This window comes from Episyrphus balteatus, chromosome 3, assembly GCF_945859705.1.
Source record: "Episyrphus balteatus chromosome 3, idEpiBalt1.1, whole genome shotgun sequence".
NCBI classification, from domain to species: Eukaryota; Metazoa; Arthropoda; class Insecta; order Diptera; family Syrphidae; genus Episyrphus; species Episyrphus balteatus.
The window spans coordinates 60,018,181-60,032,721 of record NC_079136.1 but is presented as its reverse complement, the minus strand read 5'-3'; the positions used below and the strand labels follow the sequence as shown (position 1 = coordinate 60,032,721).

General features: G+C 33.8%; 1 protein-coding gene across 1 annotated transcript in view; it reads right to left on the bottom strand.

Moving 5' to 3' along the window:
- The window catches only part of LOC129913836 (probable aminopeptidase NPEPL1), a 33,121-nt gene that overhangs the window by 16,715 nt on the left and 1,865 nt on the right, over positions 1-14,541 (bottom strand). The window contains exons 2-3 of the mRNA XM_055992739.1: positions 6,881-7,863; positions 6,448-6,604 (exon numbers count right to left, since the gene is read on the bottom strand). Of these exons, the coding sequence (XP_055848714.1) occupies positions 6,448-6,604; positions 6,881-7,863 (1,140 nt within the window). The remainder of the gene's footprint in view (positions 1-6,447; positions 6,605-6,880; positions 7,864-14,541) is intronic.

Genomic DNA, 14,541 nt, shown 5'->3' with positions numbered 1-14,541 from the left:
ATAACTTGGCTCTTTTTTTAACAGTAATGTTTTTGTTGTGATTTCACTACTTTTTGTAAGGTATGGCTGTAGAATATAAAATCTCTTTATTTGATGAAAATTCAGTGAAAATGGGTGGTTGCCACGCCCCCTGCCTGAAATTCTCAAACTTTTAATTTTTTTCTTTTGTATTAACTACCAGCTCCACCATTCTACCAAATTTCAAGATTCTACGACATACAGAAGTGCTCTATAATATTTGATGAAAATTCAGCGGGAATGGGCGGTTGCCACGCCCCCTGGCTGAAATTCTCAAATTTTAAATTTTTTCCTTTGTGTAAACTACCAGCTCCACCATTCTACTAAATTTCAAGATTCTACGACATACAGAAGTGCTCTATAATATTTGATGAAAATTCAGCGGGAATGGGCGGTTGCCACGCCCCCGGGCTAAAATTCTCAAATTTTAATTTTTTTCCTTTGTATAAACTACCAGCTCTACTATTCTACCAAATTTCAAGATTCTACGATAATCAGAAGAGCTCTATAATATATGATGAAAATTCAGCGGAAATGGGCGGATGCCACGTCCCCTGAATTGAAAATCTCAAATTTTCTTTCTTTTCTTTCTTTTTCCTTTGTATACACCACAAGTCCTATCACCGTGTAAAATTTCAAGTTTCTACGATATCGGGAAGTTCTCCATAATTTTGATGATCTGTCAGTGAGTCAGTGAGTCAGTTACGGTTTTTGCGATTTTTGAAGCCCTATATCTCAGAAACTACTCATCGTAGGAGGCTGAAATTTTGTGAGGTGTTTGGTTTTGACGAGCTCAACAAACGTAGTGAGTTTGAAATTTCTAGCATATTTGGTGTGGAAGTTAGAGGGGGGTCGAAAATGGCCTGAGTTGTTTCCTGTAAATAAGGGTGTAGTGCCAAAGTTGCTAGAGAACTTGGCTGGGCACTACCGTGCCCCTTGATAAAAAAACAGACGAATTGATAACGTCTTCCTTTTTGAAAGTCGGTTAATAAAAGGTAGTTATTCAAAAGTATTTTTTGCGCAAGAAAGAGTCGTAAAGATTCAATTTCAAAAAAAAATATTGCAGAACATCAGGTAAGACAGTCCATGTGCGGAATTGCAAACTCAGGCAGCTTAAAAAAGAAGTTCATTGTTTAAGTTGTCAAAAAAGGTAAGAGACAGGCGCTAAATATTACTGTAAGTTAAGATACTGAGGAAAAGGATGTTGCAGACTGTATTTGTATTTCCTTCCTGCTTCTTAATCCAAACCAAAATATTAGGTGGATTAAATGCAATATGTGTACGAAATGGTCCCACAAAGCTTGGGTTAAAGTGGGATCCAATGAAGATATCAATAGCATACGTGTGTGTTAGTGCAAATAGATTGCATTCTTAAAAAATAAAATTTAATGGGGCGGTCGGGCACCCATGTGGAGGCAAGACCCTTTTTTTAGATGTTTTTTTTTTAAACGTCCTATCTTTTGTTCAGTATTTTTTTATACTAATAACAATAATTTAATGAATAAAGACTTTATTTTAAATAAGAAACGTTTTTTATTGGGTTTTAAGGTAGGCAAACCTTAAAGAGACGGTATTGTCCCACTTCCTCTACTTTGTTTAAGGGTTCAAAACCGTTAGTTTTTTTAAGAAAATTTCTGTTTTTTGTGTGTTCGCCGACAAGTTAAGGAATTTTTGTTATCAATTCAACGACAAAACTAAGCAGGCTGCTTCACAAAACTTCAGAATTTTTACTTGGAAGTTTTTTTTGTTTTAATAATTAGGCGATATTACCTATAATTATTTCGCCATTTAACTCGATAAGTATGTTGGTACGATTACCACAGCGTACATTTTAATTATTTTCCTTTTTCCTAACAGGCTAACACGGAAAACATCTAAATTTAGCAAGAAGTTGTTATTACCTTTTATTTGACACAAATATCGTCTTTTAGCTTTATGAGATGCACAATAATAGTCAACTTTCACTTCCAGTTTGAAATTTTCTTTTGCCCGATGAGTAAAGCGTTTTTGCAGTGGTCACCCGCTCTACAAGGTCACTGTGTTTACTTGAAACAAACAAATCATACCTATAACAACACTGCCTTGTCAATGGAGCAAAAGTATTTCTTCCTTGTACACCTTGAACGGATATCGACATCGAGTGGGTACACAGATGGTAATTTGTTGCAGGATGGTAACGAACAAAAAAATAAAAAAAAAAACACAAAGATAGAATGCATACGAAAAAGTAAACCAGGATACACAAGCAGTAAAGTGTAGAAAATTGAGAATGCAATGGAAGAGAGACACACACGCCCACGCCCACTCTCACTTAAAAGAAGTAGATAGATATGGATGGAAGAGAGCAGGCCGAAGGAAGACAATCGAATTAGAGGAAGGAAACAAATTTGTGAAACAGGAAATTTCCGTTAAATTTCTTTTTCCACCTTTTATTGTTTCTTTGGTGGAGCATATTGGTTAAAGGGATAAGGGAGGCAGTCAGCAGCACAAGGTGGCGGCAAGAAGTTATTGCCCGTGCCGGTTTGTGCCCGTGATATACGAAAAGATAGAAGAGGCGACGGAGCAGATCACTTAAATCATTTTAAAATCATCTCATTCGAGTATGTACATTGTACATACCTGTGTGTACCACATACATATAGCTAAATAGTGGGAAGGGTGTAGGGTATTGGGTTATATTTCACTTATTTCGAAGCAGTGCAGTGCGGTGCGATGCGATTCAATGGCTTCGGAATAAGATTCACTCGATTTATGAGCAGATTGGGTGGTATTGGTGGTTTTTTGCAAGAAGGGTGGATAATGTAAATTTTAAGCTTCAAGGAGCAATATAATTTATTTGGTTAACAAAGATAGTGTCTTGGTGCTAGGGTAGGAAATAATGGGGTGGTCCACCAAACCAAGGGTTGCTGCAAGAGTTTTGAAGGAATCTCGCAGCCGATTGTGATCGTCATTTAGGAAATTGGAAAAGAGAGGAGTAAATTAAATGCATTTTGCAGGTGGAGGAGATATGGTTGATAGAAAATAACAACAATAACAACAACCACACAACAGTATTCAAATAAGAACACATTTTCTTGACATGATTGATTGAATTTTATTGGGAGAGATCAAGAGTGGTATCAATCACAGTGGTAAATCAAGGACAGGATGTTTTAGAAGGTAATTTATGTGATTTTCATAAATAAAATTGAATTTTCCTAATTGGAGAATGTTTTCAATTTTGACAGGTTAATTTAAACAAATGTCAGATATTTGAAAGAGATTAGGAATGAGTTTTGGGATAGTAAAGGATTTACTACAAAAATATTTAAAATAAATTTATACCTACAATAATTGAATAATAAAGCAACTTCCTTATGTCACATTTTATTGCAGTTTTTACAAAATATTTAATTTCTTTTAACGGTATGCGCGAGCGCTCTGTGAATTCATTGTTTAAAGCCTGAACTACATCAAAACACAAAGTCAAAAAAGTACAAAAAAGTAAACACGATGTTTTTTTTTCTTCCCCCTAGTAGCTTGTTTGTATATCTCTCTTTCATTTTAAAAAAGTATTCGATTCAAAAAGCTTGAACAAGACCAAGCTTTCAATTTTCACAAAGTTTTAAAAACAAATACACTGAAACAATATTTTATATCCTTTCTGTAAGGTAGCTCTTCGATCACATAGTTCCTGTCATTTTGCGAAAAAAAAGCTCTTTTGACAAACAATTGAAATTTCAAAAACAGTCGATTCCCTATAAGTCGTACCTCCTTTAGGTCAAATTTTCCTCTAACTCAATTTTTTTAAGGTTTTTAATGAAACCGCCTGCAGCAAAAAGATTAAATAGATTTCTCTTAGTCGAATTTCCCTCTAACTCGAAGCAATTTTCGTGTCTTGTGACAATTCGACTTAGATGGAGTTGACTGTAATTTGTTTACTTTTTAAATTTTTTTATTTGAAATTTCAAAACTTCAAAAACAAAAGAGCTTTTTTAGTTAATTTCAATATTTAAATTAAAATTATAAGTCAGTTTTTTTTAAATATACTAATGTATTTCAAACATAAGTACTTTATTGTAATCAAAAATAAGTCTCAATAAATCTAAATTTGAATTTGAATTTTTAGTTAATTTTTTTCCAATAGATGTCAGGTAAATATACATGTGATTTTTATATTTTAAGCTTTATTTACTTTTTCGTACTTTTTTTACTTTGTGTTTTGATGTAGTTCAGGCTTAATTTTTTTTGTTTGTTTTTCAGTTTGATATGACGAATTTAAATGTTACTTATTTTAGTTTTTTTTTTTTTTTGGTTCAGAAATTTAAGAATATTAAAATTTAATTTGTAAAAATTGAAGCATTTTCAAAACTGGTAGTCGAGATTTATTCTTAATCTACTTTGCAAAATTACGGGTGTTAAGCTACCCTAAATCCGTGATTTAGCGAAGAAATCTCGAGATTTATTCTAAATCTACTTACCTAAATCTCGAATTTAGGGTAGGTGGAAACATAGTATTACGGTCTGCCTGAATAAACTACTTTCGACTTCATGTTTTTACTGAGCATAATCATTAGTTAAAAATCGAATAAAATTAAAGCTTAAAGTCCTCTCTATAAAACCAGTCGATTGAGAGATTTTGTTTAAACGGACATAAAAAAAAATTTTTTTTTTACTAGAATAGACATGCATAAAAGAAATAATAATTACTTTAGTAACAACAAGGGTTAGGGGCCGATATAATTGGACTGTTTATGTTAAAATATTGATTGTTAAAAAAGTAATATGTTGTTCCAACATATCGCGCACGTCCCCCCAAATAAGCGACATGACGCTTACAACACCTTGTTTTTGTTTTATACAGGTTGTCCAAAAAGGTAACGTCGAAACGAAAACGGTAGATAGGGTAGGTTGTGACAGTTATCAGAAAAATAATAAAAAAAATCGCAGCCATATATTTTGTGAGTTATGGGCATTTGAAAAAAAGTCGAAAAAATGGTCACCCTGTGACGGTTTTTATATGCCGTGACTACAAATCTTAATTTTTCTCATTTTTTTCTTTTGTTACGGAACCTTGAATAACCCTGCAAATGCATTCAAAAATTTTAACTCAGCTGCATCAGTTTTAAAGCAAATATTACTCTTTTGCCCAACTAAGTACTAAAAATTTTTACATGACTCTAATTCAATGAACCGTAGTGTAAAAAAAATGCACAACGATGTTTCGGCAAGTTACCTTAAAAGTTGGTGTGTTCAATTCTCTTTTCAAAATGGTATAACATTGTTGAGAATATTCCATAAATAACCGAGATAAAATTTATTTTCTTAAGAAATCCGACTTTTTTATTAGGTAATTTTTCCATTTTATTTAAGTTTTTGTATTCTGAAAGGTTTTAGAAAATAGAAAATAATACTATATGCCTTAGATTTGAAGAAACATTGAAATGCATAGAAAGTCTTATGAATAATTTTTGTACCGACAAAAACCCCTATATTTTCGTCAAATTTTAATTAACTAGTACACTTTGCCCCAATTTATTCATTCTTAATTAAATTTAAAGTCGCCATTTAAAATAAGAAGTCTGTCAAATCGCATACAAAATTTAAAATTTCCTATATAAGATTTTAAGTTATGCTTTTCGCGGGTATCAATCATTTTAAGTTTGATTAAATATTACGAAACTCACCGCGTAATCCCGTGACCACGAAGTTTGAAGGTTCTTCGAAACGTCGGGACGAAGAAATAAATCAAATATTTCTTATAAATACGCGGTGAGTTTCGTAAAATTTAATTAAACTTAAAAAATGAAAATTTCCTGTTTTAAAAGCCGCCTTTAAATGTGATTCACGGTGAATAAATTAGACCCTAGCAGCAATTTTATTCACACTTCATTCACACTTTAAATTTGATGGAGAGGATATAAACTGTAGCTTCATTATTCTAACTGATTAAATATAAGCCATCATCAATTTGTTTGATCTAACATTAACTCAATTAAAGATTTTCGTATTATGTCCTTCTATACCAAAAGAAATCCAAATCATTTTTAATTTTTCATCCCCTCAAATTCATAAATCAATTAACATCATCATCGAATGTACATATCACAATCCTCTCTCACAAACATTTTGTACATACACATTCAAGTCTAGTTGTCTCTACGATTACCACATAAATTCCATGTTGCATTCATTTTACGAAATAATTATCACAAAGAACTTTACAAAATCCAATGATTGTTGGAGCTAAGCAAAAACACGCTAATGAACTTTACAAGCACAATAGAACAAACCATCCATGGCTAGGCAAGTTAAAACTAAGGGATGAGAATAGGTAACTACAAAACAAAAGACACGGAACCTTCGCAATATTGAATAATTGCCTAGCTCTCTCTGCTCTGCTCTGCTATAAAATGGAATTGCAACTATAGCAACCAAAGGTATATTTACCTGAGCTCCGGTGAGTGTTGCCATATCCAATATGATGTTTGCCTTCAGATCCTTTTGTGCATAGGTTACACCGTCGGCTAGGACCAGACGTCCCTCGGCATCCGTATTGTTAATTTCCACCGTACGACCAGAGTACAGTGTATGAACATCATCTGGGCTGTACAGCAGTAGCAGCAGCAGTTCCCAACAAAACAATAACAAGCAGTATAACAAAGGTAGCAATAGCAAGCAGCAATCCCAAATAGCATGTGAATAAAAGAAAAAGACAAAACACGGGGATAGTAATAATTAAAATCGTTATTATTCATTGCCAGCGACTTGGTCGTGGTTTTTCGTTGTCATCGTCGTGCATCGTCGTAGTCATCATCATCATCATCATTCTCATCATCAACGATGGCTACGAAAACGCTAGCGTTTCAATTAGCTCACTCACCGTGTGGCATTCGGTCCGACAGAGTTTTCAGCCAAACAAAAGACTGCATGCAAATTCTCTTTGAATCCGCACTTAACAGCCGCATAAAATGCACCAAGAATAGCTGCAGCACCGCCGCAATCCCTTTTCATACCGGGCATTGCAGTCTTGCCTTTGATGCTCAGGCCACCAGTGTCGTAGACAATTCCTTTGCCCACCAACGCAATTGTTTCATTCGCCCCCTTCGGCTCGTGCGAGAGAACAACGAGAGCTGGTGGCACAGCCGCTGCCTTCCCCACACCATAAATCCCACCGAATCCCAGCTCTTGTAACTTTTCGCCGCGAATGATGTGCGGAGTGAGCGAAAGCTCCCCAGCAATGACTTTAACCTCTTCAATGAAGTGGCTGACATTCATTTCGTTACATGGCATATCGACTATTTTGGCAGCCAAACGGATGCCTCGCGCTGCTTCTTCCATGCAGGCAATATCATCAGCAGACAATCCAGATGTGGCAAGTTGGCCGTCTTTTTCAATGACAACAAACTCAATACTAACGGTGTTGTTTGATTTTTCGTTGTTGAAACCATTGTTGGAAGTTTTTCGTGAGTACAATGGAAAGGCTCGAACGACTGCACATCCGCTTGCAAATACATCCGCACGTTCGCAAACAATTACGACATTATCGTTGACGTTCATAGTTTTGTTCTTCACTAAATTAGTGATTGCATGAGCACGCGAACTTGTATTGTGGCGGGAACTTTTTAGTGGAAGTGCAGCAATTGTTGCCATATCCAAATAAAGGGAACAGGAGTCCGTTGGTGATGGATGAAGGCATGAGACGGCATGCTTGAATGTGTCTTCGGTGACACGTGGCGCAAGCTTACATTCAATTATGGGAAACTTGAGGAGATTAAGATGACGCAGCTGGCCGATGATAAGGACTGGTGTCACATGCGGATCGCTGGTAGTTAAAGATGAATTGAATTTGATATCAGTACTCATCTGGGGGGGAAATATAAAATAAAAAACAAAATAATTTTGGAAACAAATAGAATATTTTGAAGTAAAAAATTGGGAGTAAAATCTAGACTTTTAATTTTTGTACTTTGACTTTAGGGTATAAGAGATTGCATTAAAAGGATTATAAAAAAATTTCAAAATAAAGTGCACAAAGAATGAAGAACCTTGATTCTTAACAAGAGTTAGAAACTGTCTAAAGCTAACTTTATCTAGTCAAATTGTAATTCATATAAAAGTGTTTTGGTGTAATGTGTGACAAACTTGACAAAGAGGCCACTACAGCAATGTTGTGAGTTTCCCGTGAAAAAGATTTCAACCCTGAAAAATTAAGTTCAACTTATCCCCTATTGTGAGTTCCGGGTGAAAAGTTGTTCAAGGTCGAAAAACTCATCGTATTTTGAATCGACAGCTCTTTTTTAACTTGAATTTTGATGAAGAACAAAAAACCAGTTTAGCGGAAAATGTCAATTCCCTTCTGCTGAAACTCACAAAATTCCGGTTGAACAAAAACATCCCGGGAGGAAAAATTTCCATGTGAAACGGGGTGAATAAATTCCTACTATTGTTCTGATGTAATTGTTTTTAATAGCTAAATTTATGTTTTTTTGGGGTGCTAAACACTAGTCTGAAGGTGAATGTTTCACGAAAAACTTGAGAAATTATCGAAGAAGCCCGAACAAGTTTAAATTTGTGTTATTGCCGTATTTCTTGAAAAGTGAAATTTTTTCACAAAAACTGATTCTGTAAAATAAAAGAAGAGACAATTTACAATAATTTATGTTTTGTCAATGTACAAATCATGGCTGTAAAATACTTTTTTAAAGAAAAAAACTGTAAAAGAAGTATTTCGTCTGTTTTCAAAAATGTTGATTTTTACGAATTTTTCAACGTTTTTTAAGCCATAAGTTAAGTAGTCCAAAGAAATTTGCCAACCATAGATTATTGGGAATTTTGTATTCTGTACATTGTCGAAAAAAGCCCACTTTTCATGAAATAGGTTAATAAAACACAAATACATTTTTTCTAACTCTTTTTTTACTCATGTAGGGAGAATATTGGTTTCGTATCAAAAACAAATTGAGATTTTATTCAAAACCAAAATTACAATTATGGAATATACACACCACACTTGTGCCTGCACCACCAGTGTAATGACCAAGATAGCACACCGGCACCAAAAATAAAAAAAAATGCTGGTAACTAAAGAGTTGGTTTCCACATACTGACCGTCCCCTTCGGTCTGTTCCTTGGTTTGTTTGTGCGTCCATCTGTACATGAAGCTGCAATCTTACCGTATTTTCTTGATACCTTTTTTTTAATTTTTTAATCAATTTATTTTGTGCCCTAGATTTAATTTTGTTAAAGTTTTTCTTTTTTTTCAACATTTTTTTCTTGTGAATGGTCTTATCTTTTTATAGCGATAAATACGAATTAATCTTCTACTGCATCACTGAAATAGCTTTTCTTTCAAATTATTTGCTTATTATTTATGGATATGAATACGGTAAAAAAAACTCTTAAATAAAACAAAAAAAATATTAAAATTTCATCACTTTTGATTTACCTTTCTATCTTTAGCACCCCGTTTTAACATTTTTGCTACTATGATTGTATATTTATATTGTTTTATATATTATTTCTTAATTTGCTCATTAAATCAATGTGAAGTGAACAAAACCAAACCCGCAGTTAGAATTAAGCAAAACATTACCAGAACCATCTAAACGCATGGATGGAAATGACTGAATATTTGGTTTTTGTTTGTTAATATCGAACATTAGTAGAAACTATCCCGTAATAGATTAGATAAAGTTAACAACTAATCTAAATCTAAAGGTGAATTTTATACATCAAACATTACCATTTAGCCTTGTACTCTATTTGATAACAAATGCTTACACCATTGCTTCACCTAATTATTGAGGGGGTTAAATACTCCAAAATGGAAAAGCTGTTGGGCCAGACGAAATACCCTGCGAAAAAGTGTGCGACTTCGCATTTATCACAAGATATATTATGATTCTTGGCTCAACCACAGATGCAACCCAAAGTATTGGGGTCATAATTGAAAAACATCTGGATTTCTTGAGGGGTTGATTTTGAAAAAAATATTCGATCTACAACCAAAACATCTGATATGAATGGCCCTCTGGCAACGAGGAATTCCTAAAAAACCTATGTGTGAATAATTATGGACATGTACATATAATGGAACAGTTGCTAAAGTTAGATGTGCAGTTGGTGTCACCGATAAATTCAAAATCAAAGTAGGTGCACAGCAGGGAAGCGTCTTAACTCCTCTCCTTTTTATTACAGTTTTTGATTTCCTGCTTGAAGGCAAAGTGATAGAAATAATTGAAAATCGGTGAAAAAATACATAAGGGAATAGCTAAGGAAAATCGGCTATCTCTGCAACCAGCAGCGCTTGAAGTATGATTTTCAGGAAGGAAGTGGGTACCTCATAAGCACAAAAAAGACAGAATAACTATGCTATCAATACATAGGTATGATCCATACATACATACCAATTCCTGAAATTTATTTGAATGAGGAAGTGATTCTCAAATATGAAAAGTTTAAATATATGGGGTCTATTATAAATAGCTAAGTTACTTGAGATAACGATATTAATCATCGCATAAGTGTAGAATGGATTGTAAAATTCTGCTATCTGCGATCCAAAAATGCCCCTTAAGCTGAAAAGAAGGCTCTGCACCGCAGTTGTGGAGAACTCACATAAGTAAATGGTATCTTCTTCGTTGGCTATAGGTCTTGTTTTGCTTTTAACTCTTCTTTTTTTTTTCGACGTTTCGATAGTGCTTACAATCTTCCTCAGGACTCTAAGAAAAATAGTTCTAAGAATTGCTATTATATTTTAATTTTATACTTATCTTATTTATAACTCGTAAGGTTAATGGCATAAGGTTGATACCAGGAATAACGAAGCTTAATCGATATAAAAGTACGAAGATCCCAGAAAGCCTACATGGACCGCGAAGTAGAAAAAAAGGTTAGACTAAAAACTACTGGTACAAGCAAAGGTAAAAAAACAATAGGATTCAGTTAGCCTCAGAATGGAATAATAAAAAACCGGGAGCCTTGCCACCGATTTCTGAAGTCAACCGGGCGAACCCCAAAGGGGGGCCATAGTAACAGAAGTATCCCCAAAACTTAATATTAAACCCTCTATATTATCTTGAATATTCTCTCTACTGATGAGAGAAAATTGGTTCTTTATGTGTAACGACCACGGAAAACGAAATTCAAAACTAGATACATTAGAAGAACTAATTAACTAGGAGTTTCCAGTATAAAGTTTTGGGGATACTTCTGCTACTATGGACTTGGCCTAATACATTGGATCAAAACTGTAATTAACCAGCTCTGGCACCTGAATAGTTTGCAAAACATTATGCTGCTATTACTTCGACACCAAATGAAGCTTAAATGGGTCTTCCAAGAGGATTATAACCCAAATCACATTAGCAGAGCAGCCAGGCAATGGTTTCAAGATACTTAAATTTGGGTCATAAAGTGACCTGCTCAGTCTTTCAGACCTCAATCCCTTCTAGAAACTTTGAGGGGATATAAAAGGAGATGTGTCTAAAGCTAAAATAACGGGAGTTATTAACCGTTGCTGAGCAGGTTTAGTGATCTATAACACCTCAAAGATCTCAGGGACTTTAAAACTTCATGAAAGGTCGTTGCGAAGCGGTAATTCAAAATAACGGTCATGGGAGCAAATACTACCTTTTCTCTAATAAAATACCGTTTAATTGAACTTTTTTCGCCCTTGTTTTATTTAAATTTAATAGAAAAAGAAAATCACTGCTATTATTTTGCTCGCTTTAATTTGAGGCTTATTTTGTCTTTGGATTATTTTTAAGCTTAATAGAAATAAATTAAATTCCATTTGTACTAAAAATTAAATTTTAATGAAACTTAATGAGTTTTACTTAAAAAAATTTCCAAAATCAAAGCTTTTTTAATGTTTAATGCTTTATTTAAAATATTTTTCAAATCGCTGCTATTTTTTTGCTCGCAGCTGTAAGTCCACGGACCAAAAGTCCATAATGGACTACTGACTCACTAGGGTGGGTTATAAGTCCACAAATCAATTATGGACTTACAACCCACCCAAGGGTGTCAGAAACCCACAAAAAAGTGAGCCAGAACTCCATAATGTCGAAAAGGTGCTTAAGGAATATTAATTTGTAAAGAATGTTGAAACGTTAATTTTTTTTCAACAACATTTGTAAATTGATTTTTTTAGTTTTTTTTATAATTTTTTTTTTTTTTGAAAATGTTATGTTTTTTTTTTTCTTAACTGACTCGAGCTTTGTTTGTAAAGCTTATTGAAGTAATTTTCGAAAACTTGCACAAAGCAAAGAAGAACAAAATTTTGTTCAAAAGACGATTAGTTTGGAGTCTCATAGTGATGATCGCCACTTATTTGGGGAACTATCTTGCAAACAAAGCGGGCTAATTAATTATCACATGGGAATTAAAAACAAATAAATACCAATTAATTGGCGGAAAGCGAAGCGGACAAAAATTTGCTCACATGAGAATCTATTTAAATTGCACAAGCCAAACGCGAAGCGGAAAAAAATTTGCCCACGGGAGAATCAATTTTGAGGTGTGAAATTTTATTTTGACACCTCAAAATTGATTCTCCCGTGGAAATTTTTTTCCGCTTCGCGTTTAGCTTGTGCAATTCAAATAGATTCTCATGTTAGCAAGTTTTTTTTCGCTAAGCGTTTACCGAGTTACATATAACATAAACATCTTTGGTGTGCGGTATTATCATACAATTGCCAAAACGGGATTTTTTCATTTAATTTTTCAATGTTTATTCAAATGTTTTAAAAAGCTTTTGAATAATTGTATATTTATAAATGTTGAAAATTGAAGTAAAACCAATTTTTGAAAGTTGGTCTTATTTCACTTGGACACCAATTGAACATTTAATGAAGAAACTTTCGAAAATTGCCGATTGTTCCAGTTTAGAATACTTGATTACTTGATGAATATTTGATTACTTTTTTTACAAATGTTTTGGAGAGATATTGCGAAAAAAATTAGAATATGAGAACTCAGCCGCATGTGTGAGCTTTTGACTCACTTGGGTGGGTTGTAAGTCCATAATTGATTTATGGAGCTATGACCCACACTAGTGAGCCAATAGTTCATTATGGGCTTTTGGCCTGTGGACTTTCGACCCTGCATAGATGTTTCCTATACCCAGTTTTTAATGTCTATGAAATCCATTTTCTTGGGCTCAGCAAAATACTTCTTAATCCATTGAAAGATATTTTTTCTATAGAAGAAATGGAGTTGAATACAACCAAAAGTACTTAGCAGTAGATCCTTAAGGCCAAAGGAACACAGCTAATAAAGCTAAATTTCTTTCAAATTTATAATTTATTAATTTCCAACAGATAATTTTCACTTGATAGAAAATTGGCAGCTCATTGGTTGCTACACCCACCGAAATAATTATAAAGGCAGTCGATTTTTTCGCTTTTAAACCATATAAAGGATATTTAATTTTTACTCCTTGCACGAATTTGATGACAAGTACATACTGGATTGTTTGCCACCCTTTATTTTTATTTAATTCATTAAACTTAATTTTAAAAATTATTTTTTGAATTTCTGGTGCGAAATAATTATAAAGGCACAGCTGATTTTCACATTAAAAGTGTAAACCACAAAGACAAAGGTGTAAAGGCATAAGCTTTCCCGCCTTCGCCTCGGTGAAAAGTATGCATTCTGGGATGAAAAATGGAAAAACTGATGTGTACACCATCTAGGCTATCCAAATTGAACTTTTTCTTATTGGTGAACTTAAAAGTTTTTCAATTTTTCATCCCAGAATGTATACTTTTCACCGAGGCGAAGGCGGGAAAGCTTATGCCTTGATAAGAGCACCGATTTTCCACATTTTCTTTCGTAGGAATGGCTTAAGTCCGACTTAATTATTTGCTGCACTTGTCGTACTTCCACTACCAAGTTTATTTTCACGAAAACTTCTCTTGTTATCAAATTCTCACGAAAATTACTTCATTTTTTGTCACTTTTGGCTCTCTCTCGACCAAAGGCTTCCGTCCTGATCGTTTTAGGAACCCATACTTGTCATCTTTGTAAATTAAATTATCAATTACACAATCGGATTTTTCTACTCCTCCAGATTTTTCGCGGTTGGACAATCAATTTTCATGGTAAGCCTTAATTTTGCCCATTTCTGCCTGCGTCAAGGTTTTTTCACGCCTGATTTAAAAATAACCGAACAATTTTACTTATTAAATGTTCATAATGGGTTAAATTTATTTTCCAACTGTTTTGCTTACCTTTGGTTACATTTGATCTCGCTAAACCACACTTTTAATGTGAAAATCAGCTGTGCCTTTATAATTATTTCGCACCAGAAATTCAAAAAATAATTTTTAAAATTAAGTTTAACGAATTAAATAAAAATAAAGGGTGGCAAACAATCCAGTATGTACTTGTCATCTTATTCGTGCAAGGAGTAAAAATTAAATATCCTTTATATGGTTTAAAAGCGAAAAAAATCGACTGCCTTTATAATTATTTCGGTGGGTGTATTGGAAGACTTTTGACAGTTCAGCCAATATTGAAAGATCTTCTAATCGTGTA